Source organism: Castor canadensis, chromosome 17 (genome assembly GCF_047511655.1).
Source record: "Castor canadensis chromosome 17, mCasCan1.hap1v2, whole genome shotgun sequence".
NCBI lineage: Eukaryota > Metazoa > Chordata > Mammalia > Rodentia > Castoridae > Castor > Castor canadensis.
In genome coordinates this window covers 14,853,318-14,878,650 of record NC_133402.1, presented here as the reverse complement: position 1 = coordinate 14,878,650, position 25,333 = coordinate 14,853,318, and the positions used below count along the sequence as shown (strand labels likewise).

The window sequence follows — 25,333 nt, the reverse complement described above, 5'->3', positions numbered from 1 at the left end:
TATGAAGATCTGAGAAGTTAGTTTCACTAATTCTCCAGCCCACTGTAAGATAATTAAAGAGGTACCATTCAAAGTCACATTTATTGCCAGGTGCCAGTGGTTACCTGTAATCCTAGCTACTCAGGAGGCAGAGATCAGAAGGATCACAGGTCTCCAACTGTGATCTCCAACACAAAAACCATTCACAAAAAAGGGCTGGTGGAGTGGCTCAAGGTATAGGCCCTGAGTTCAAATCCAAGTAACCTCAAAATCATATTTATATAGTCAAGCTTCCTTGATAATGAAAATTGAATTACACAATCCAAATTCTATCCACTTTTCATTAGGTAAGAGACAGTTCCAGAAGAAAGCCATTTACAAAGATGGCTCAGGCCCTGCATCAATCACCAGGTCTCACAGAGGGCCATTACTGGATTGCGTCCACTCACTGCCTTTGGCAAGAGGCCTTGCTCTCCACCTTAACTGGCTTTCCTAACATTCTCTCCTGGAGGCCTCACATTCTTGATCTATGAACTTCAACTATTGAAAGAAGAACCAGAGGACATCTGGAATGATACTTGAGGACACATGGTGACCGGCCCTGAGGTTGGAACCTCATGGGGTCCTCTTGGTTCCAGTCTTCTGGGACTGGAGTAGCTCCAAAAGACAGGGCAGCATTGCCCTCCCGCAGCATTAAAGCACATTTAGAAACTGTGGTTACAGGCTGCTATCTTGCGTTCACCCCCTCACTAATCTCTACCCTCGGAGATCAGAGAGCAGTGATTACCTCAGCAGCAGGCTGAGTCATTCTCCTGGTTAAACACAGATGGGGGCCCACTCAAGCAACCCCATTATTGAAGCTGCTGGGTGTTCCATTAGAGCTCAGTCAACAACCAAGGTCACAGGACCACATGCTCATCCTGTGGGCTTCAGGTGCAGTGTAACCATCTGAGAAACCAAGGCTGCTGGTACCTGATATTTTTTGATAAAATATCTAGATTGTGGTATTTTTTGGCTCTTTTGTAATTAGTGTTATATTGTCTGTAAAGTAATTTAAGGAAACTCGAAGAGACTGCCCTGCCCTGCTCCCCAGTCTCTCGGAGAAGAGTCCAGGCTAGGGGGATGCGTGGCAAGAGCAGACCGTGCCTGTAGGGAATCTACAACTTTTCTTTTGGGAGGGGGGTTTCCCTAGGGATCGAACCCAGGACTTTGCACATGCTAAGCACAAACTATCACACTGAGCTATACCCTAACCTTTTTTTTTTTTTTTAATAGTTTGGACCCATCTACTTTGGCAGGTTAGATTCCTTCCCAGAATGATGTTTTTAACAGCACAAATACATAGGATTACAGCAAGCTGTTACAGTGAGATAGTTATCAAAATACTGACAGAACAGTTGGTGATATTGTAACATGTGCTCCTAAATTAGGCTGTGAGTAGCAACCTAACTAAACTGCTGTGATTTGAAAAGAATGACAAATGGAAATGATATTCTACCAACTATGTAGCCACTGGGATAGTGATGTGGAGATATCGGTGGTGGCATTTGTGTGACAAAGTCACAAGTGCCATGCACACTACTGAGGCTTGCTGCTACATCCATAATTAAAGGGGATGCTGAACTATTCACAATAGCTGAGTTATGGAAACTGCCAAGATGCCCCACCACTGACAAATGGATTAAGAAAATGTGGTATCTATACACAATGGAATTTTATGCAGCCATGAAGAAGAACGAAATGTTATCATTCGCTGGTAAATGGATGGAATTGGAGAACATCATTCTGAGTGAGGTTAGCCTGGCCCAAAAGACCAAAAATCATATGTTCTCCCTCATATGTGGACATTAGATCAAGGGCAAACACAACAATGGGATTGGACTATGAGCACATGATAAAAGCGAGAGCACACAAGGAAGGGGTGAGGATAGGTAAGACACCTAAAGAACTAGCTAGCATTTGTTGTCTTCAATGCAGAGAAACTAAAGCAGATACCTTAAAAGCAACTGAGGCCAATAGGAGAAGGGGACCAGGAACTAGAGAAAAGGTTAGATCAAAAAGAATTAACCTAGAAGGTAACACACACAGGAAATTAATGTGAGTCAACTCCCTGTATAGCTATCCTTATCTCAACCAGCAAAAACCCTTGTTCCTTCCTATTATTGCTTATACTCTCTCTTCAACAAAATTAGAGATAAGGGCAAAATAGTTTCTGCTGGGTATTGAGGGGGGGAGAGGGAGGGGGCGGAGTGGGTGGTAAGGGGGGGGCAGGGGGGAGAAATGACCCAAGCCTTGTGTGCACATATGAATAATAACACAATATAAATAAATAAATAAATAAATAAATAAAACCAAATGCAAAACAAAAAAGGGGGATGCTGAATTTAAATCATAGATTAGCGGACCTAAGGAGGCATTTCCCTCCTTCTAAGTTCTGAACTGGGAGAAAGATGAGTTTTATGTTTACTACAAAATTGGAGGACTTAAAAATAAACAGGATGAATTCTATCAGTTAAAACCAGAGAGTGACCAAGAAGTTATAGAATTCAGTCAAAAAGTTATTAAAGGGCTCTTCCCAGGTGGAAGGGGGATTCAGTAGAATATAGGCCTCTGGACACATGTTACCTTCATAGACAAGTGACCCTTCCTGGCTTCTTCAGGCTGTAGGAAGTTCTAATTTATAGGAATTTAGACAGAAGTCTGTCTAACCTGGGGATTCACTGTGCATCTTGGGGGACTGGGTCCTTAGCCTATGGTGTCTGTGCTGACTCCAGGTAGGGTTATGACTGAATCCAGGGATACTCCAATGGTTTTCATTGGAAACTGAAGAGTAGATGCTATGAAAAACCCATACATTTGGTGTACGACATCTTGTGAGTAGAGAGGCAGGTTTTTCCTTTCAGTGTCTGCTGTAGTTTGGGTCTAGAATGTTCCCCAAAGGCCCATGTGGTAAAGTGGTAAAGCCTTGTTCTTGAGCTTAGCACTACTGGGAGGTAGTGGGACCTTTAAGAGGTGGCCCTAAGAGTGGGAGTTCTTCAGATCATTGGGAGTGTGTGCTTAGGGAAGAGTGGGCTCCAGATACTTCTTCTTCCTTGTTTTCATTCCTGGCCATGAGGTAAGTGGTTTTGCTCTGCCAAGCGCTCCCTACCATGATGTGCTGCTTTGCCACAGGCCCAAAGCAATTGAGTCAACTAATCATGGTCCAGAATTTCCCAAACTATGAACCAAAATAAATCTTTTCTCTTTGTAACTTGATTACCTCTGGTATTTGTTATATTAATGAAAGTTAACTAATTCACTGTCCCCAAGACGTCCATATCCAGTCCCTAGACTCTGTGAGTATATATGCTCCCTTCCATGGCAGAAGGAACTCTGCATGCATCATTAGTTAAGGACCCTGAGATGGGAGATTATCTTGGGTCATCTGCAGGCCCAGTGGCACATCACTCATGACAGGGAGTCTGAGGGAGGTGCCATAAAAGAAGTGGTGTAAGAAGCACTTAAGCTGTTTTTGCTGAGAAGCACTGACTCCTTACTTGTGCCCACAAATTCACTAAAAGCAGGAGAAAAGCTTAGCATCCCTGCCTCCACTTTTGTACCGCTTTGTTCGAAGCCATTCACCTTGTAGTCACCTTGAAATCCAGAAGGACAGGACTGATCAAAACATCTTTACAATAAGGGACAGAGGACACTGTCCCCAAGGAAAGGAACAGCACAGCCTCCACAGGACCACCAGCAGGCAACAATGACTTGTTTATCCCAATCAGTTTTTTCCCCTCAGGTGACAGAGGTAACAACTTCTCCAGAACCTTTCCAAATCCATGACTGAAATAGTGACCAGCAAGGCCATACTTTAACCATGCACACCTCTCACCCCCTGCCCTAATTCTCTTTCTATTTAACCCAAAAGCTCATGTCCATATATCGGAAGATGGCTGAAGATGGGCTGAACTGGGGTGTGCCCACAGTGTAATAAATCTTTGTCTGCCCCTCACTATTACTTGTCTCTTATTTGCTTGTTGGAGCAAGTGACCAGACCTGACAAGTGGAACCCCGGAGTTTGGGCCTGGGGTCTAGAACTCCATTTTCAGTAGTAGATGTGAAAACAGAAGCAAGAGGTTAGAGAAATACCAGGAAGGGAGCATGAGCCAAAGAACACACGTGACCTCCAGAAACAAGGAGAGTTAAGACGACTATGTCTTCTCAAGTCCCCAGGAGCCAGCCACACCAACACATTGACTTTAGCCTGGCAAAAGTGATTGTGGAGATCTAGCTTCAAAGAGAAATTTTGTGTTGTTCCAAGTCACCGAGTTTGTGGTAATTTATTGCAGAAGCCATTTGTAACTACTATGCAGCCTTGTAAATGGCAGAACTCAGACTGGAGCCCAGATGTATCTGCCGTGCTGGCTTGCACAGGCTCCCTGAACTTGTCCTCAAACACTCATCCAGAAACAGCAGGAAGAAGGACAGGAGGCAGTACCATGTGCCTGAGAAAGGACCACCCATGTGTCAAACCTCCAGCAAGAGGGAAGCACTCATGAGATTTATAGTCTCAGGAAAGTCCACATCCCAGAAGCAGCTCTCCTTCCTGCCTCCTTCCTGTCTGCATATGAATGTGAACAGAAAGAGCAAAGATTATTTGCTCTCCTCATGGTACAACTGAGTCAAAAATTTTTTTTACTGGGGGAGAGGTGTATACCCTGGGCATACTGGGCCAAGTGCTCTACCACTGAGCTACATCCCCAGCCCCAGAATTCTACTGATCTATAAGACAAAATAAATTAGATGGCCTTTTTCTTCTATCAAGAGGGCATGGCTGCAACTTTTCTGCCCTGCCACTGTTTAATTATGATCTTCAGTATCAAATGCATGCTGTTCCCTGTGCCACTTGGAAGGCATGAGTATTACCCTTAGCACAAAGAGATCATCATCTGGCTGGGATTTGTCCTCAAATGGCATGGTGACACTTCTGTCTTCACCTCAGCTTGTGGTCATAAGATACCTTTCATCATAAAAGTATCATGCATTTTTTTCTTTTTCTTTATTTTTTTTTGTCCAGGGATAGGACTAGCTGAAAAGACATTTTACCCAGAGTAACCTTTTCTTCTCTAAACACAATCGTCATGTCACTGAAGATCTGTTTTAATGGAGCCTTTCATGAGCTTCTCCCCTGAGACATGAGGCCAGAACAGCAGCGGTAGACTTTTCTTCCCTGCCCCTATTTACTTGTTTCTTTTTCACTAATGAGCAAGTCTTTTTGGCTAAAATAAAACCCTAAACTTCTGTTCTTAATATGCTAGCACATGATTTCACTGCTTCTGATTGGCTGGTTGAGTGAGGACTACATTCTTCAAAACGATGATGCTGGACTCATAAATAAGACTAGAGTCAACAGGAGATGTGGTGCAATGCACCACTGCTGAGAGGTAAGGAAAGAAACACCGTCATCAGACTCTAGAGAGAGCTCACAGTAGATGGAACTACTGTTCCCAATTACCACTCCTTTTCCTAGGAGAGAATTAGGCATCTCTACCTTTTGCCACACACCTTACAGGTTTTCCCTGTGGGAAGTGTCTGAACTTAGTCATGTGACTTGCATCAGCTGATGAAATATGAGCAGAGGTTGTTTGGCATTGTATGGTTCAGCCACTGCCTTTCTCCCTCTGCTCTGGGACCAAGGGAGGAGGCTGCTCTTCCAGCCTAAGTCCCATAATGAAGAGCTGTGGAGCAGAGCTCAAGCTGACATGCAGCAATATGTAACAGGTAAGCAGTAAACCTGTGGTACTGGAAGGCACTGAGATTTGGGAGTTGTTTGTTACTGCAGCAGAACTTAGCAAAAGCTGACTGAGAGAGTACTAGAGGATAGTTGGGACAATACCATGTAGGAGAACATATCAGTTAGGACTCTTTCAAATCTAACTCAAACTGGATTAAGAAAAGAAAAGGGAAAAGAAGGTATTTATTGGCTCACTTAGCTACAAAATGCTAGAGTTGGCTTCAGGCATGGCCAGATAGTGAAGCCCAGGAAAACACCAGGACTGAGACTCTTGCTACCTCTCAGTCCTGCTGTTATAAGGCGCCATTTTCCCCTGATCAAGGCTTATAACTTGGAAGATCCAGGTCTAGTGGAAATGAGAGGAACTCTTTCCTGGTTGCTTCTTGAAAAGTCTAGGGATTATCTCTGAATGGTCTGGGTAGCAACCATTGAGGAATTTGCTGCTCTGATTGGCCAGGCCTGGGTCCCCTGATAGAGTCCCTTACTGAATGATAGGGACTAAGAGCAGGACAGGGATATCCTTTGAGGAACATTGGGAGTAAGGCAACCAGATACCAGATGGGGAAATCGATGCCGAATAAACATAAATAGCCACCACAGGAAGACCATGGAATAAAAAGAAATGGAGGAAGGAAGGCTGCGGGCATGGTTCAAGTGGTAGGGTACCTGCCTAGCAAGCACAAAGATGTGAGTTCAAACCTCAGTACCACTTAACAAAAAGGGAGGGGGGGGTGTAAATACCTGTAGCATTTATTCTAAATACATTTGATATTGCAACTGCTTTTCATCCTTAAAGTAATTCTGTTGAAAATATAAAAACTACAAAAAAAAAAAAAATAGAGGAGGAAAATCAAACTTATCCGTGTCCCTGTCATTTGGAAATGTTCTTCAGAAAGACTGTTTGGATCTAGAGTTATTTATTTCCATGGTGATCTTTGACCTTAAATGTTCCTATCACTGTATAATTTCTTTAATAACTATGAGTACTTTACACATGATAAATCTCAGTTATTTTTATAAGCCTAAGTGTATTTTTTAAGGGTTGTCATTGTCTCTGGCTACACAAAAATGTAATTATTTTTTAAAGGCATGGAAAAGGAGTAAGTAGCTGAGGAATTTAGACAGAGCACAGAGAATGCAAAACCATGGAACCTGGTAGAAAGGGCCCGTTATTTATGGAGAAGCAATAGGCAGCCACCCGTGACAAATGAACCCCACCTACCAGCTGGGGTCTGACAATAGAATGACTAAGCATTAAAGCAGCTGGGCTTGGTAGAATTTGTCTCACCAAGAACATTAAAATAAGACCCTAACCCACACTTTGGGCGGGTGGATAGGACTGCTGAAGCCGTAAATGCAGCAAACTCATAACACACAGAGGAGTTGCATCTTACACAGGGGTTGTATTCTAGAATCAGGACATAAAGGGAAGATCTTGCTTGGTCACAGTCTTCCTTAAAGATCTGTTATAAATCCGTGGGATCTTTCTTTTCTTTTTTGAGACAGAATCTCACTGTGCAGTTCAAGCTGGCCTGGAACTTGCTATATAGTCTAGGCCGGCCTTTAACTCTTAATTCTTCTGCCTTAGACTGCCAAGTGCTGGGATTAAGGGTATGCACCACCATGCCCAACTAATATGTGATATCTCTCAAGCAGTGTCACCTGGGCAGTGCTCTGAATCTCAGTGTTGGCCATTTTAAGCACAAGGTGACAGGTGAGGCACTAGAGCAGAGTAGTGAAACTTCACTTACTACTGCCTACTAGAGCCAGGCGGTCCCGGGTTCAAGTCCTGCTCTGCTGTTTCCTAGCTAGTAACCCTGGGCAAAAAACTTAATTTCTCTGTGCCTCAGTTTGTTCTAGTGTTCACCAAATATCCATGTGTTCCCTTGCCAATCCCAGCCTCTGTGAGGAGAAGTGAGAAGGTTAAGAACCTTCTAGATGGAGGTTAAGGACCAGGGGCCTTCTCCATTGTTTACTTACCATGCTCCAGTGACCTCCCAGCCCACAGGTTCCAATGTAGCTATCATTTATAAGTGCCTGGCTGACCTGCATCCGTCTTGATACAGTGACTGGGGCGCACCACCGGTCTCCTCATGCTGTCTGTAGCTGCACGTCGCCTCACCTCACCTAGCCAATATGCTGGGCACCATTTGTTTTCTATTGTTTAGGATTGTTATGTAAGTTACATTAGGTCAGCTTTGTCGACTGCTCAGAATAGTATTTGAGTCCTCTTTTATGCTTCACCTCCAGAGGGAAAATGGCAATAATTGCTTCCATAAAAAAAATTCCTTCTCCCTCCCCATTTGACAGCATATCATTAATGAGCATAAAGACGTGCTTCATACCAACTCTATGCTGTGTCTGTCCATGAAGGCAGGAACCATGATTGTCTGTTTCCTAGCTCTAAGGCACATCACAGGTGTGCAATAACCGGTCAATAGCTGGCTTGTCAATGTCTGCTCCATAATGGCTTTTTGTTTTTGTTTTGTTTTGGTTTTTTTGCTGGTACTGGGATTTGAAACCAGGGCTTCACATTTCCTAGGCATGTGCTCTACCACTTGAACCATGTCTCCAGCCCTTTTTGCTTTTAGGTTATTTTTCAGATAGGGTCTTGTTTTTCTGCCCAGGGCCAGTCTCGAACCACAGACCATGATCCTTCTACCTATGGTCTCTCTTGTAGCCTGAATCACAGGTGTGTGCTACCACACCCAACATGTTGGTTGAGATGAAGTCTAGCTAACCTTTTTGGGGAGACCTGGGCTGGCCTTGAACCATTATCCTCCTGATCTCCTCCTTCTGAGTAGCTGGGATTAAAGGTATGAGCTCTGTTCACCAGAATTTTAAGGCACATTTAAGCATTCAATAAATACTTGCTGAATAAATGAACAAATAAATAACTCTCTTTAAGTAGTTGGAACATGCATGCTTGGTACATGTGTCAGTAGTGGGAAAAATATTTTCCCTTAAGAGCTGGTATCTGAGTTTCTCTTAGGTAGGGAAATTTCTTTTAGACGAAAGACCACTTTACAGATGGAAAAACTGAGGCTCCAAGAGAGATTTTGTTGAAAGTCACACCTCTGGAAGCAATGCAGCTGAGTTTGCGATGAAGAGTGGTTACCTCAGAGCCCAAGTGCTTAACCACTTCAGAACGGTGTCACTTCCCTGCCTTCCAGGACATTTCCACACCTCCCACAACAGCTTGGAGATGTGACTGTCATTTCCTTCCAGCACCCGCAATCTTCACAGCTACTTCATCACCCATGCGGAAGACACCTCCAACACCATGGCTTAGGAGCGCCGTTTCCTCAGATCCTGTACTCCTTGTCACTCAGCCAACAGAACAGTCACATCTTAGAATGCCCATCACTGAACATGGTCACATTTCAATTTCCCAAATCCCTGTCTGACCATAAACTTCTGCTACGATCTGAGTATAGTCTAATTGTGCTCCTTGAAGATTCATATGTTGGTGATATTGGGGGGGGTGGAACTATTAAGAGGGAGGGCCTAGCAGGAGGTCCTTAGTTCAACTGGGGGTGTGCCCTACAGGGATTGTGGGACCCCAGTCTCCCTTTGGCTTCTGTTTGGCAAGGTGATCTCTTCTAAGTCAAGAAGGCCCTTGCCAAAGCTGAGACAATGCCAGAACCATGCCCTTGGTTCTCTAAACCTTGAGCTGAACCAAACCTCTTTTTTGTATAAAGCTAGCCAGCCTCTAGCATTTCAGTATAATAATGAAACAGATCTATACATTCTCTGTCCTCCCATCTTCCCCACTTACTCATTTCTAGATTGTTTTTTGTCCTTATGTGAGACCACAATTTGGGAGGGTTACTGGTGTCTACCTAGAACAGGGATTAGTAACAAAAGTTCACTGACCCCTGACCTAAAAAGCCATGTCCTTGTTTCTCAGGACTCAGAGGCCTGGAGCCGTGTTCTCCAGGGTAAAGCCAAAGCTGTGATCGTGTTATTCCTCCTTCTCATTGCTGCTGGCGGACACTGGGTTTGCCATTGGAGGGGAGAGCAGGGAACCTGAGACTAAGGTAAGGGAACTGGTTGGCAAGATGCACCCATTTAGAGCCAGGCTCTCGGCACTACAGTGCCTCTCACCTGGGCCTCCACCTGCCTCTCTCTCCCGCACAGTGCTATCTGAGCTTGATTATGTGAAAACTCAGTCTCCTGTTGTCACTTCAGCTACCCCAATGGAGAACAGCCCTCAGTCCCCAAGCTCACCACCAGTCAACAGATACCTCCTTGACTACAGCACATCTGCCATTCAAACACGTGCTCATAGGAGCTTGGCACTATCTTACTTTTCCATTTAATTTTTTATTATGGAAAATTCCAAAGATATACAAAAGCCATAATCTCCATCAACCAGATACGACTATTCACCTGAGTCACTTCATGGTAACTTCCCTCCCAACCCCTCCACAGGATGTGTAATATTTCAGCGTGTTTCTCTAAAAAGTAAAACCCTTTGTGACTACGAAATCATTATTATCATACCTTAAAATAATTCCTTATTTCATCAACTACCTAGTAAATCATCAAAATTCTAAATTGTCCCCTCTTTTTTCTTTTGAGACAGGATCTTGCTATGTAGCTTGAGTTGGCCTCAAACTGTTTAATCCAGGCTGGCCTCGAACTTGTGATCCTCCTACCTCAACCTTTCTCCCCTCATTTTTAAAAAATAGTTTATTTCTTTGATTTGGGATCCAATTTTCTGGGTTTTTTTTTTTTTTTTTGGCAGCACTGGGGTTTGAACTGAGGGCTTCATGCTTGCTAGGCAGGCACTCTACCACTTGAGCCACTCCACCAGCAAAATTTTAAAGCCATGTTTGCTTGATTCTACAATGGACTCCCCCATACCCATCCCCACTGCAATTTTTCATTTTCTTTTTTCTTTTTTTGTGTGTGTGTGGTGCTGGGATTTAAACTTGGGGCCTACACCTTGAGCCACTTCACCAGTCCTTTTTTGTGTATGTGTGAAGGACTTTTTTGAGATAGGGTCTGGCAAACTATTTGCCCAGATTGGCCTTGAACCTTGATCCTCCTGATGTCTGCCTCCTGAGTAGCTAGGATTACAGGCATGAGCCACCAGTGCACAGCTCCGCTGCAGTGTTTCTGAGTTGGGTGGAATCTGCCTCTCCATATGATTACATAATGTAGTGTCTCTTTCCTTTCCTGAAAATTGGTTGCTAAAGTGTTAAATTAACATAATTCAGGAAGTATCATCATGTATGGAAAAGACAACAATGCTTTCACCTGAAACTCAGATTCCCTGGGCCCAGGGGGACCTGTACCAATCACCTGTGTCAGTGTTCAACCCTGAGTCTACCAGCACTCAGAGGGTTGCTAGTGACAATCACGCACAGGCTGTTTACATGAACCACAAATTCGTGCCATCAGCGGGGCCGCCTGTTTATCCCTAGTGGATTCCCCGTGGGTTCACCATAGCAGCTGCTGCACTCCCGCCCCTGCTCCACAGCCTCCAGAAGCTGCCTGGGCCTCCTCACAGCAGATGTCTGCACACCTATGAGAAAGAACGGAGCATGCATGGGAACCCCCAACAGGATGGTGCCCTGTTTCCATCGGGACTGCTTCCATGAGGACTTCCTCAGCCTTCCCCTCCACCTCGGGTTTTCTGTGACTTGCAGCTCTGTATCAGTGTAGAAATGCACAGGGCTGAATCTGAAAAGCAGGTCATGAAATGGCAGCAGGGTTATACCAGGGAGGGGGGCTCATAGGTGACTTCAGGCCTTTTCCTTTTGCGTTTCTGTTTTGTTTTCACTAGGTGTGTGTCACTTTTGCAAAACCTTCGTACCGTTTTGAAATGGAAGTAAGTGATTGCCAGCAAAATGGCACAGATCAGAAGGGAGGGGACAGAAGAGAGGGGACATCAGGTTCCCACATTTTCCATTACCCTTCATGGAAGGCAGAATTAAGGTGCCAAAGATGCTCAAATCATGATTCCCACGACCTCCAGGAGGTAGCCATACCTTGAGAACCAACTCCGGCCCTCCCCAATCTCGCACACCTCCGCTCTGTCTCAGGAATGGCCTGAACCAAACACTCTCGCCACACTGTGCTGCGCCCGCTCTTGCTTCTGGAGCGAAAGCTGGAAACCACAGTCCTCCCCTCACTACCTCCAGCTCACCTCCCGTCCCACACTGTGGCCTCCCACACTCTAAGGGCCACTCTGCTGCTTTCCTGTGCTTGGACCATGCCTTGCCCTTCCCCATCTCTGGGTTTTTGTCCTGGAAGCCCTTTTCTATCTCCCTTCCTGAGTCCACAATGGCTGACTATGACCATAACTATACACCATTCACAGAGGTCCCCGGCTAAGGATGGTTTGACTTGCAATTTTCTACTTGTGGTGTTGTGAAAGCAATACACACTAAGTAGACTTTGAATCTTGGATTGTGACCTTCTCCAAGGTCTCGAGATATGTGGGACAATGTTCTCTCACTATACTGGGTGGTGGCGATGAGCAGCAGCTCCCAGCCAACTACCTGGACACAACAAGGACAAACACCTGACACTCCACAGTGTGCTGTTGCTAAGCTCTGAAGTTTGGCAGTTTGGGTGTATTAAGTGCATTTTTACTTATACCATTTACAACTTACCATGGGTTTATTGGGACTAGACCCATGGTAAGATGAGGTGAATCTGCAATAAGCCAAATGTTCTCATGGGCTGAACCTATTCATGCCCCATGTGCAGGTATATATATACATACGAGACAGGGCCTTCCTATGTAGCCCAGCTGGCCTGACCCTCCTGCTTCCTGTTGGGATTACAGGCATATGCTGGCACACCCCACTGCAGGTGTATCATTTCACTGCATCTTACAAGGAGGGACTTTAAAAATACATCCACACATTCTTTGATACCCTTTCCTTCGTAAGGTGGGGCCTAATTATTCTCCCTTTGAATCTGTACTTAGCAACTTGCTTCCGTAAGCCATGGTGAAGATGGAAGTTGACTTCCAAGTCTGGGTCATAAAAGTCACTGTGGCTTCCTCCTCGTGTTTGAGTCTTCCACTCTAAAGATCTCCATGTCATGAAGACACTCAAGCAGTCCATGGAAAGTCTCGTATGGGGAAAAAAATGAGGTCCCAGATGGCAACCAGCCTCTGGTGCATGCAGCATCTTGAAAGCAGAATCCCACCCCTATCCAGCAGCTCCTGTAACACCTTGACCTCAAGTTCATAGGTTGACCTCAACCTCTGAACCTTCCGGTGAACTTCCCTGCTAACAAATTCCTGGCCCACAGAAGCTGCAGCATAATAAATACTTAACGTCTTAAGCCACTAAGCTTTGGTACAATTTGTTACCCAGTAATAAATGGATGAGACACTTACCCGAGGTCGTATGATCAGTAAGTGATGAGACGGAGATCTGAACACTGGCTTGTCTGTCCCCAGATCTCAGGAGCTCCATCCCAGCCCAATACTGCCTAAAGTACTAGTTTTTATATTGCTTCCTTTAAGAAACCTTGACAGCAGGCTGGGGGCATGGCTCAAGCAGTAGCATTTGAGGCCTAAGTTCAGATGTCAAAAAAAAACAAACCCCAAGACCTTGACAGAGTCTCTCTCTCAAGATTCACCTTCCTTCAATCAGCATGCTTCTGCCCCTAGTAATCAGCACATCTGCCTAAGACTCCCCTCATTTCCTGTCTACTTCCCACTCTACTGGCCTCTCAGGCTATTAGGCTGTCTACTAGCCTCTCAGTGTTATTACCCGTATCTAAGAGCTGTTGGGAAAATTAAATGACATTCATAAACGTGCTTAGCACAGTAAAGGCTCAATTATATTATTTATTATCTCCTACATGCAGGCATCTTCTGCCCTGAGGATGAAAATTCAGACCTGACCATAATTTAAAATCACCTAGGAAGCGCCAGACAAGGCGGCACATGCCTACAATCCAAACACTCGGGAGGCTGAGGTAGGAGGATCATGAGTTCAAGGCAAGCTTAGGCTAAGTAGCAAGTTCCAGGCCAGCCTGGGTTACATACAGAGATCCTAACTCAAAACCCAAAAAAATACAAATAAACAAAAACCACTTAGGAAGCTTTTAAAAGCAAAAGCAAAACACCAATGCCCAGTCCATGCCTGAACATTTTGATTAATGGGTCTTGGGTAGTCAGGAACCAATGCTTAATCCAAAGCTCTCCAGATGTTTAAAAGGGCAGCCAGGGTAGAAAACCACTGGATTAGATCAGAGGTTCACCCCGGGGCAATCTGCCTCATCCCAACCTTGGGGACATTGGCAAACTCAACATTCCTGATTGTACAACTATAGGGTGGGGGATCCTGCCAGCACCTAGCGGACAGAGGTCAGGGCACTGCTAACCCCCTATGAGGCACAGGCCACCACAAAGGATGAGCTTGTTCTCTATGTCAGCAGTGCTGGGGTGGAGAAAAGGACAGGAACTTTGGCTCCTACTGGCTTCTCTGGCTCTTCCTGCTCAAGTGTCCTGGAGAACATGACACCTGAGTTCTTTCCTGTCGAGGCCAAATCTGGACACCACCCAGGTTGGCGGCTGTCCCAGCTGGTCTGGCCCCGGGCCACCGAGAGGCCTGGAAGTTCTCATGCTTCCCTACTTCCTTTTAGTGCTTTGTTGACATCCAAATTACAACATTCACTACAGAAGCTACAGCTACTTGGAGACATGGCCCTTTCACCCCAAGGGCTGGAGCCAGGATTCATTCATTTCTGGTTGCCCACAGCACCGAGCTCTGTTTGCTCTGTGGGGAGATGTTCAAGCATATTTTTGCCTTAAATGAATTAGATCAGTATCACTTTAATTTCTATCATGGTTCTGGGCATCTCTTTGATGAGTAATAGTAGTACAGAACACAAATTGGGTTAGGGCAAAAGCCCAGTGCTTCTGTTCTGTGGAGTCCAGAAGAAATGATGGTGGCTTTGATGTCACAGTGTATTTATGGGGGCTGCTGGTGGAGCTTGGTGGCAATTTTAAACTAGGTAGTAAGTGATTTTTAGGTAGTAAGTGTGTAGGGATTTGAGAGGACTCTTGTGTAGAGAAGTTGTCTTATTTTTAAGATTCTTTTAAATAATTAGTACAGTGGGAAACTGGTTCATTTTCAAGGCAAAACAGTGACATAGAGAATGATACTGGAAAAAAAAGCCTTGTCTTAGAAAAAATCTATGCAAATTAATGAATGATAGGTCTTCCACTTCACAGTGGACAAAATTAGGTACAGGCGGTTTCTGTTTGGGGGTGCTGGGGTTAAAACCTGGGGCTTTGCACATGCTCCTAAGTAAATCCTCTACCACAGAGCTTCACCCAGCTCTAGGCACAGGCTTAGACACTAAATAAGAAACAAGTCTTCCCCGTATTACTGTTCTTTAAATGTTTAATCTCAGATTTAAAAAGAAAAAGTGGTAATATGTGAGTGTTTTATTTTTTTTCTCAAAATGGAGAAAGGCAGCCAAGCATCTATTCATTGTCAAAGACATGACACCAGGGCTAAGAGTCTAACTTAGTATCTCCCACGCTGTTTCAAATAGGACCTGGCAGGCCAGGTGTGGTGGTGCCTCCTATAATTCTAGCAGGCGGGAGGCAGAGGCAGGAGGATCAAAAGTTCGAGGCTAGTTGGACCACACAGCAAGACCTTGCCTCAAAAAAAGAAAAGTGACTTGGCAAGCATCACTTAATTTCCTTGTGCCTCAGTTTCCTGACAATTCTTCTTGCAAAGGTCAGGCATGGAAACATTTCCCAGGCATCAGGTGAAACGTACATTACTTTCTGTAAATTGAGCGGTGTTTCCTTCTACCTATGGCTTACAATGACAGAATGCTGCTTCACTGTCATCCTCAAGTGAGCACCTGTCTAAAACTCACCCAACATGTTCTTGTTCCTGCTTTACTTCTCATGGCACGTACACACCACATACTGTCTGTCTTCCCTCACTAGAAGACAGATCCCATCCAGGCTAGGATCCTGCGCTACCTTGTCCGCTGCTCTAACTCTACTGTCTAGAATGTTCCACACACAGCAGTGCTCGATAAATACTTCTAGTCTGAATAAAGAACCTACAAAGAGAAACGGAATGGAGTGGTAAAGGCATCAAATGACATGGATTAGATATTAGATGTACTGGAATCAACATGGATAGATTTTTTTTTCTTTTATTATTCATATGTGCATACAAGGCTTGGTTCATTTCTCCCCCCTGCCCCCACCCCCTCCCTTACCACCCACTCCGCCCCCTCCCTCTCCCCCCCGCTCAATACCCAGCAGAAACTATTTTGCCCTTATTTCTAATTTTGTTGTAGAGAGAGTATAAGCAATAATAGGAAGGAACAAGGGTTTTTGCTGGTTGAGATAAGGATAGCTATACAGGGAGTTGACTCACATTGATTTCCTGTGCGTGGGTGTTACCTTCTGGGTTAATTCTTTTTGATCTCACCTTTTCTCTAGTTCCTGGTCCCCTTTTCCTATTGGCCTCAGTTGCTTTAAGGTATCTGCTTTAGTTTCTCTGCGTTAAGGGCAACAAATGCTAGCTAGTTTTTTAGGTGTCTTACCTATCCTCACCCCTCCCTTGTGTGCTAAAGCTTTTATCATGTGCTCATAGTCCAATCCCCTTGTTGTGTTTGCCCTTGATCTAATGTCCACATATGAGGGAGAACATACGATTTTTGGTCTTTTGGGCCAGGCTAACCTCACTCAGAATGATGTTCTCCAATTCCATCCATTTACCAGCGAATGATAACATTTCGTTCTTCTTCATGGCTGCATAAAATTCCATTGTGTATAGATACCACATTTTCTTAATCCATTCGTCAGTGCTGGGGCATCTTGGCTGTTTCCATAACTTGGCTATTGTGAATAGTGCATGGCTAGATTTTTAAAACGAATTGTTCGCAGGGTTTTGCTGTGGCATTTCACACTTGCATCTATTGTACTTCAACCAGACTAACTCTCTATTACTCTTTCTCTATCCTCCTACCCACATTATTCAACACCCGTCAGTGCATTTCATTACGCAACATGGCTACATCTTTGAACGTATGGATTTGAGTCAATAACAGAAAGCTGCTGAATGATACATAAATTTCCTGATCTGTAAAACAGGGCTGGTAAGATAGCCTCGTTATTAGTTCATTAATAGTAAGTGCAGAGAAAAGTGGATTTAGGCGCTCGGTACATGCTAGCTACTGCCACTATCACATCACTGATGAAAAGAGCTCCCACCAAAAAAAAGCCTACTAATTGCATTTACTGTAAGTGAATTTTGTGTAGTTAAATAACTCATTTTCAGAGCTCTGGAAGGATGCACTACATGAACTGATTACCTCTGTGAGACGAGGAGAGCTGGAGTAGAGTAGTCAGAGTTTTAACTTTGACACGTGGTAATATTGTAAATGGAGACGACGTGTATAAATTAACAGAAAAGTGTAAACATGTTTCCTGAGACATTATAACCTTCAGAGAGAGAGAGCAAGGGAGGCTGAGGCAGAAGAATCACTTGAGCTGGACAATGTAGTGAGATCCTGTCTCAATAAGAGAGAGAGAGAGAGAGAGAAGAGAAATAAATTACTTGCTTTTCTGTTTTTTGTTGTTTTGCTTTTGCAACATTGGGGTTTGAACTCAGGGCCTCATACTTGCTAGGCTTGAGCCATTCCGCCAGCCTCAAGACAAATTATTTCTGTGAAGAATTTGTTTTCTACTTTGTTTCAGAAGTGGTTTTGGAATTCAATCATTGCATGGTTAGGATGAACTTAGCCTGGGTTAAAAATAATCAGAGACAAGAGCTATAAGTAGAATTAACCCAGTTAGCTCCCCCCTGGACTGGAGAAAACCATCATTAACACAACCTTAAGATCAGGAGTAAATTACTCACTTACTGGTGTTTCAGCCACTCCTCCACAAAAGGAATGGAGAAGAATTCTGTGAAGGGTTCCCCTGTCCTCTTTGGATTCTGGCTGGTCACACGGGCATGTGTTTGATTGACAAGGAGACAACAAGCAAGAATTCAAGTCAATTGTTGCTCTTCTACTTGCAAAAATAATATAATTGATTCCTCAGGGCCACTGAATATTCAAAAACATGAACAACTTACTTGTACAACCACTCAGTCAGAAAATCACAGGCAATGAATTTGGTCCTTTTCCTCTAAAGAGAGAAGAGAGAATTGAATTATATTCTTACTTTGCCCATATGTCTGAATAGGACAAAGGAAGAAAGTTTCATTGGTTAAGCATAGATGAAACATGCCTAAGTACATTGTAAGATCCATAAGCCCATCAATAAACAGTTTCCAAGCAATATAAAGAATTCTGAAGGTCTCTGGATAAGCATAGTTTCCGACAGTAGGGACTAAGAAGAGGTAGTGCACATAGTTGAGACTTATTTTATGCTTTTGGAACTATCTGGAAAGGATTTTTTATTTAAGTCTAGACTGATTCTCTTTTCTAAGTACAGTCATATATGACTTAAGGATAGGATCAGTGGAATAATTCTGAGAGTGTGTCATTGGGTGATTTTTGTCATTGTGAAACCACTTAGTACTAAAGTGTACTAAGATAGGTGCGATGTCACTAGGTGATTTACACTTATGGGACCACCATCACATATGTAGTCAGCTGTTGGGTCATTGATCAAAACATCCTTGGGTGACACATGGCTGTAATTGTACTTATTGCCTTTGGATGCACTCAAGTCCGCAGAACAGAAGCACTTCAAATCTGGGTGCCATCGCCAAAGGTAGAAGCCCAAAGGAAAAATAAATAATTTTTTTATCCAAAAGTTGAAGCCAAGTATACCGGTGGCATTGGCCCTGTGAGCTGCACTCCTAATCCCCATTTTCCACTTCATCCTTATCAGCAGAAACATGATTGCTTCTAGATGCAGGGCCAGAGGTAGAGCAGCACCTCCCAGCCCTGAGGTCAATGGAGCAGCACCTCCCAGCCCTGAGGTCAAAGGCCACATGCTAAAGATGGTGGGGCAGGGAGGGGGGGGTACAGAAGGATTGGGGAGCCTTTGGGTAATTTCCTGAAGCTACTGCACCAGTTCAGGGATGCCCTACTCTGTTCATCTTGACGTATGAGGAAAAATGAACTTCATTTGGTTTATTACACTGCTCTTAAGTTTCTGTCACATGTCACTGGATGCAGTCCCTAGGTAATAGCCAGTCAGGTAGGAAAAGATGTCCCAGAGTAGTAGGGATTAAGAAAGGCAGTAGCTAGAGTGCCAGGTTATCCTGACTTTTATATTTCACATCTCCTCTTGTGACACCAGGAGAGCCATCAACTTCTTTCAGAGAACCTTTGTGGGAACTGGGAGATGGCAGGGCTTCTATGATAGCAGGGCTAAGACCCAAGTCGTTCATGACTTGAAGAGGGTCATTTCTCAAGAGTGGCCATGAAAAGTATTCTAGAAATTGTCTTTATCCCTCCAGACCCACCCTGTGTGACCCTGCTCTGTGCCAAGAGGTCAGTTTTATGGTTCTCATCAACCAGGCTCTCTTACCCTCTACTTGGGTCCAGTCAATGGGAAGTATCAGTGAGAGAGAGAGAGAGAGAGAGAGAGAGAGAGAGAGAGGAGAAGAAATGGACAGGTAGGGTAATATGCACTGAATTGTGTCACCCCCAAATTCGTGTTAAAGTCTTAGCCCCCATTACTCCAGAATGTGACCTTATTGGGAAGTAAAGTTGTTGCAGATGTAATCAGTTAAGCCCAGTTACCCCTGAAGACAATGAGACAGAACAAACTTGGGGCCCTGAGCAAGGAAGAAGGGAAGCACTGTTGGGTAGACCTCAGTGGCAGACTCCTGAGGACACTGTACTAGACCCTGGACCTATCAGGTTCATGAGCACATGTGCTCCCTTTTTTGATTAAGTCTGCTTGTGTTGGGCTAATTACTGCTTATCACAGAGACAGTTTTCACCACTATTCTTTTTCTCCAGTTAGCTAACCCACACAGGTCCTAAGATGCCTCCAGGGAGCCTTCTTGGGAGTTCCCACCTCTTCCATTTGGGGGAGGCTCCCCCATCAGAGTGTCTCAGACCATAACCTCACTGCAGACCCATGTGTCCCTTTTCCTTTATCAAATCACAAACTGTGTGAGGACCGGGCCCAGCTTTGCTTCCTTTCTATTCGCAGCACTTAATCGAGTGACCTGTATGGAGGCGGTGATCAATGAGGGCTGTGTGGGTGAGTAAATGACTGAAGAAATGAATGAATGAATGAGTTCACCATTCCACTCCCAGGCATCAAAGCAAGACAGGACTTAAGCTCAAGGATTCAGACCTTTCAAAGCAGGAATTGCTAAGCATAGTTCTGACAAGTTCTCTTCACTTCCTTCCTGTAATATTTGACTATGAAATTTTTTCTACTTTCTGTTTTTGCTTTTTTCCCTTTTTCTTGGAAATAGCCAACTCAACTTCATAATCCTAGATAAGGTTGCTGTGAAATTGATGCTCACCAAAAAGGAGAGGGCTCCCCAAGGATTTTTACAGAAAGCTTTATGATAGCTGTTAGTAAATAAAAATATTGTGGTACCTGAGAAACTGGAGTTTATTTGCAGTCTACCTGAATGCTGACAGCCTTTTATGAAAAAGATTGAAACACTTGTGGCCAGGGTAATAAAATGAAATGCACCAGGACCAGGTAACGGGGTCTTCTAAGTCTGTGTTGCAAGAGCAGGATCCCCTTCAAAAAGCCAACTTTAACCAAAATAAGAAAATGCTTGTATAGCAATGCAAATATGTTACTAGCACAAACTGACCAAGTAATAACTGAAACAATCCAGCAATTGTAAGTGGGAGCGTCCCTCTTCTGCTCCACAAAAGAGATATTGTTCCCTTTCCATTTACCATAGCATTTAATGGGGAAGATTTCTTCTCCGAAAGGAATACGACCTAACTTACTCTATTAAATAGACTTTCAAAATAGCCAATAGTCTGATGTCTGAAGGTCACACAGACCTATTTAATCACTTTTAATGCAAAGAAATAAAATAGAAGAAACTGTGTTTTCCTTCTGTCCTGGGCAAGTAGGAACGTGCCATGCATACCCAGACATGCAGAACAGTGAGGCCATTGTTCAGTTGTTGTTTAGTTTCAAAATTATCTGCTGGGGAGCTGAAAGGGAGAAGGGAACACAAGTGGAAAGTTGTGCTGAGTGATGAGATAAGAAAGGAAGCAAGAGAAAGAAAGTTCAAGAGTGAGATTGCGAAGGCGTGGGCACACAGGGCACACACGTTGAGTTCTTGATTGTGCAACAGCACAGCTGTGCAAGCTTGAGCAAGCAGAGGAAACAGGTGACTTCAAACAAGTTAAAACTTTTTTAAAAAACTAAAAATAGGTCTGCCATATGATCCAGCAATACCACTCCTAGGGATATACCCGAAGGAATGGGAGTCAGGTTACCACAAAAGCACCTGCACACCCATGTTTATTGCAGCACTATTCACAATAGCCAAGCTATGGAGACAGCCGCGATGCCCCACCACTGGCGAATGGATGAAGAAAATGTGGTATCTATACACAATGGAATTTTATGCAGCCATAAAGAAGAATGAAATTTTGTTACTTGCAGGTAAACGGATGGAACTGGAGAATATCATCTTAAGCGAAGTTAGCCAGGCTCAGAAAGCCAAAGGCCACATGTTGTCTCTCACATGTGGAATACAGACCCAATGCAAATATAGCAATATTATGAAAAACAGGTCACCCTAAGGGCAGGTCACATACGAGAGGGGGAGGGTAAAAGAAGGAAGTTAAGAAGGTGAATATGGTTGATGTATTTCCTACACAAGAATGAATATAGAATTTTTAAACCTGTTGAAATCACCATAAGAAGGGGACTAAGGTAGAAAGGAGAAAAACAGAGATGAATCAAATAGGGTTATCATACATATATACACGGAAATGTCACAAGGAAACTCCCTGTATAGCTATCTTAAACAAACAAAAATGTCATTTTGTTTTTACAAAATTGGAGAACAGCAGTCATATCTGAGGGGTTGGTCCCAGTGGGAAGGGGGAGGATGTGGGGAAAGGGCGTGGGAGAGTGAATATGGTGCAAATACTGTGTACATATTTATAAATGGAAAAATGAGATCTGTTGAAACTATTCCAGGAATGGGGGAAAGGGGGATAAAGGAGAATGATGGAAGGTATAAATTCAACTACAATATATTTGATATATTATAAGAACTTATGTAAACGTCACAATGTACCCCCCCCACCCAGCACAATAATAATATAAAAAACACTGTTAAAAAACCCTCCAGAGTAGAAAGGAAAAAGACTAAGTGTCAAGTGCTAAAGCATCAGTATGTCACGTGAGTCTGCAACTGACTTTGAGATGCATGGGGAAAACCCAGATGAATGGGTACAGGGATGGAGGGACGGGCTGGTGGACAGGTCTACCATGAAGCAAATAATGCAAAATGGGTCACTGCAAAATCTAGGTGGTCAATATGCAGGCATTCACTCGGAAATTCTTCCAGTATGCTTAAAAAATTATAATAAAATAGTTGTGAGCATATTAAAAAAAAAAAAGAGTCAAGCCTTCTGGGCCTGGCAAGGTGATACATGCCTGTAATCTCAGCTACTAGGAGGCAGAGTAGTCCAAGGCCAGCCCAGGCAAAGCAGGCGAGAGACCCTATCTGAAAAACAGACTAAAAGCAAAAGGACTGGGGGGTGTGGCTCCAAGTAGTAGATCACTTGTCTCAAGGCCCTGAGTTCAAACCCTAGTACTAGAAAAAAAAAAAAAAGGAAGACTCATAATGTGAGCTAGCCTCAGAGCAAGCTCTTCCTGCCTCCACCTTAGAGTAGCTGGGATTACAGATATTCACTCCCATACCTAGCATGGTGTTTAACGCTTTCTCCTTGTCCCTGGGTGTCTCTCCTTTTCTATCTACACTGCACTTTGCTTTTCTGCCAGCTGACATCCCAAATCCCAGAACAGAGAATCTGGGCAGATTAAATACCACCACATCCCTGTTGTACAGAGCAACTGGACTAGACCATTTCAGAACCATTTGCCAGCCTAGAGTGGCTGCCCGAGGGCTGGGCACCGATACCTTGTCAGTCACTGTGGCAGGGTGATGAGGACATAGACCAAGCAGGGAGAAAGAAGTACACTTGAAGGCTGTACACATGACTGCACACAGAACGTCACAGTCTCTTTTCCCATAGATATTCCCCACAACAGACTTTTATACCTGGGAATTCTCCACATGACAAAACCAATCAATACTCATGATCCTAGAAATATGCAAACATTTGGCTTATAGCCAGATGTCAAAATATCCATCACAGCAAACTTCAAACAGGCATTCTCATTTTTTCACTGCATTAGAATTTCATTAGCGCAAATTGATGCTTCTCAAAAGCTCAACTGTGCACTGGAAACACAAAATACCAAGACTACCAACTATCAGCCCAGGCTACGTGGTCTTTCTTAAAGTACTCTTTTTGTTTTTTCTTTTTGGGGTTTGAATTCAGTGCCTTGTGGCTTGTTAGGCAGGTGTTCTGCCACTTGAGCCACATCCCAGCCCCCCCCCCCTTTGTTTTTTCTGTTTTAGTTATTTTTCAAAGAGGGTCTCACATTTTTTGCCCTGGGCTGGCCTCAAACCTTGATCCTCCTGATCTCCACCTCAAGTAGCTGGGGTTATAGGCGTGTACTACCATGCCTGGCTTAAAGTGATCTTGATGAAAAAGAGTAATATTAAGAAATTTATACCACATCTTTCCTGCCAAATCTATTTTTTCCACTCCCTGTAATTTCTTTCAAACACAAGCCAATAGTACCATTAATTCCTCCTCTTGTTCAAGGCCAGGAAATGAACCTTTGTCCTTTGCTGACCAGATCCTTTGTACTTCTTAAAAGGTATTTGATTAAAAAAGGAAAACAATGCTAATAAATGATGATGAGATAGTCAAGGAATGTAAAAAGAAAGAAACGTTTTACTGAATTATTCATAGTAGCTGATTTTAGTGTCGTGACATCATTAAAGGATTAGAAAGTTTCCTGATACCAACTAGCATTTGTGATGCTCTTCATGGTAATGGAACATGGGGAGAGCTCACATGGGGTAGGACAGAAGGGGAAATGGGGCGTCCTCCTGCTGCCGTCCACACCCCACACTGAATTTTTACATAAAACTGAGATCGGATTTATTTTCAGTCACCATTTGACTTAAACATTTACTGAATACCTACTATGTGCCAGGCCCAGGGCCAAACACTAGAGAAGTAAGGAAGTAAGACAGTCCCCCATGGCAGTCGCAGCTCCTGGCCCCGGAGCTGGGCAGTAGCTTCCAGGATGCAGACACTAAGCTCCTCTCCACCTCCAGGAATGCGCTGCAATAATTGGTCAGATAATCCCACCTCATCCTCACCTAGACTGAAGCCAACCTGGCCCACATTTATCCTGGCCAAAGGGATTCATAGATCAAGAGCAGGCATGCGACCCTTCAGACTGACAGGATGTGAGAGATGTGCTGAGACTTTCCTTCTGGCTCATGGAGAAGGCAACACAAAGCCTAGACCCATGGTTGTAGCCGTTTAGTTTCTCTGAGGGAAGCCAGCTGAAGGAGGCCAAGCAGCGAGGCAGAAGAGAATCAGGTTCTCAGGTTTTATCACCGAGTCCCTAAATCAAACCAATCCTGAAGCCTTCCCTCTCTGCCTGCAGGGCCTTGCAGTTTTCTGAGCCAATAAATCCTCTTTATTCTTTCAGCCAGTTTTCTGCAAGTTACAGCATAGTAGACAGCTGCCCAGCATCCCTCCTGCCTCTTCTCAGTAATAGCACCCTAAACTCCTTTTGGGGGATGCACTTTTCCCCAACTCTAAGCTGCGGGCTTTGGGGAGTTCCTTTCCTCGCCTAATGGCCCATGAAACTCTCCTGGTTCCAAGGTCTTGTTCCAAAGTGGGTACTTGACCTAAGCTGGTTCAAAGAGAGAGAAACCCTGGGAGGACTTTCTCCTGCTGCACTTGAGCCTGCTAGGGCATGGGTTGGCACCACAGAGGGGCCCATTTGAGGGCAGAGCCAACCCAAAGGAAACAGAACGAAGACGTGGAGAGAACCAAGTTATGAAGATGTCACCTAGGCTCCCAGATCAAGCTGTGACGGAAGATCTCCTGATGGGCATCTTGTCTACATTTTCAAAACTCCCTTTTCCATTGAAGTCATTTTAAGTGAAGTTTTCTGTCACTTGCAGGACCTGCCTTCTAAAAGCATTAATGCAGAAAACATGGGACTCTCAGCTCTGTGTGCTTAGCACTGTCCAGCTGAGACAAACCCACTTGGGTCTGCACTATGTTTTACTCCTAAAAATATATAGTAAGCCTGTCAGGACTGGAGGTGTGGTTCAAGTGCACCCACCTAATAAGTGCAAGGCCCTGACCTCAAACCCCAGTACCACCAAAATAAATAAATGAATAAATAAGCATTTTATCCAAAGCTGACTCCAGTTTAAAAAAAAAATCACTCACTTTAATCTGAATGCCCAAAACATTTTCAGAGATGCATCAATCAGAAAGAATTTCCAACTGAAATTTACAACAGTCATTAAACCACCCCTGTTTTACACAACA

The 25,333-nt window shown here is 44.0% G+C and overlaps 1 protein-coding gene and 1 long non-coding RNA gene across 5 annotated transcripts in view; one reads left to right on the top strand and one right to left on the bottom strand.

Moving 5' to 3' along the window:
• Window positions 1-25,333, bottom strand: part of Iqck (IQ motif containing K) — a 116,648-nt gene that overhangs the window by 60,401 nt on the left and 30,914 nt on the right. For 3 of the 4 annotated variants that reach the window (XM_074059559.1, XM_020180050.2, XM_074059561.1), the window contains 2 exons: window positions 17,848-17,900; window positions 17,633-17,710 (listed from right to left, as the gene is read on the bottom strand). In XM_074059559.1, the coding sequence (XP_073915660.1) occupies window positions 17,633-17,710; window positions 17,848-17,900 (131 nt within the window). Of the gene's footprint in view, window positions 1-16,156; window positions 17,279-17,632; window positions 17,711-17,847; window positions 17,901-25,333 lie in introns of those variants that run through there. The other variant, XM_074059560.1, reaches the window with a different exon arrangement.
• Window positions 5,419-13,050, top strand: LOC141418491 (uncharacterized). The gene is made up of 3 exons (XR_012443129.1): window positions 5,419-5,742; window positions 9,666-9,795; window positions 12,702-13,050. It is a non-coding gene; the product is annotated as an uncharacterized lncRNA (long non-coding RNA).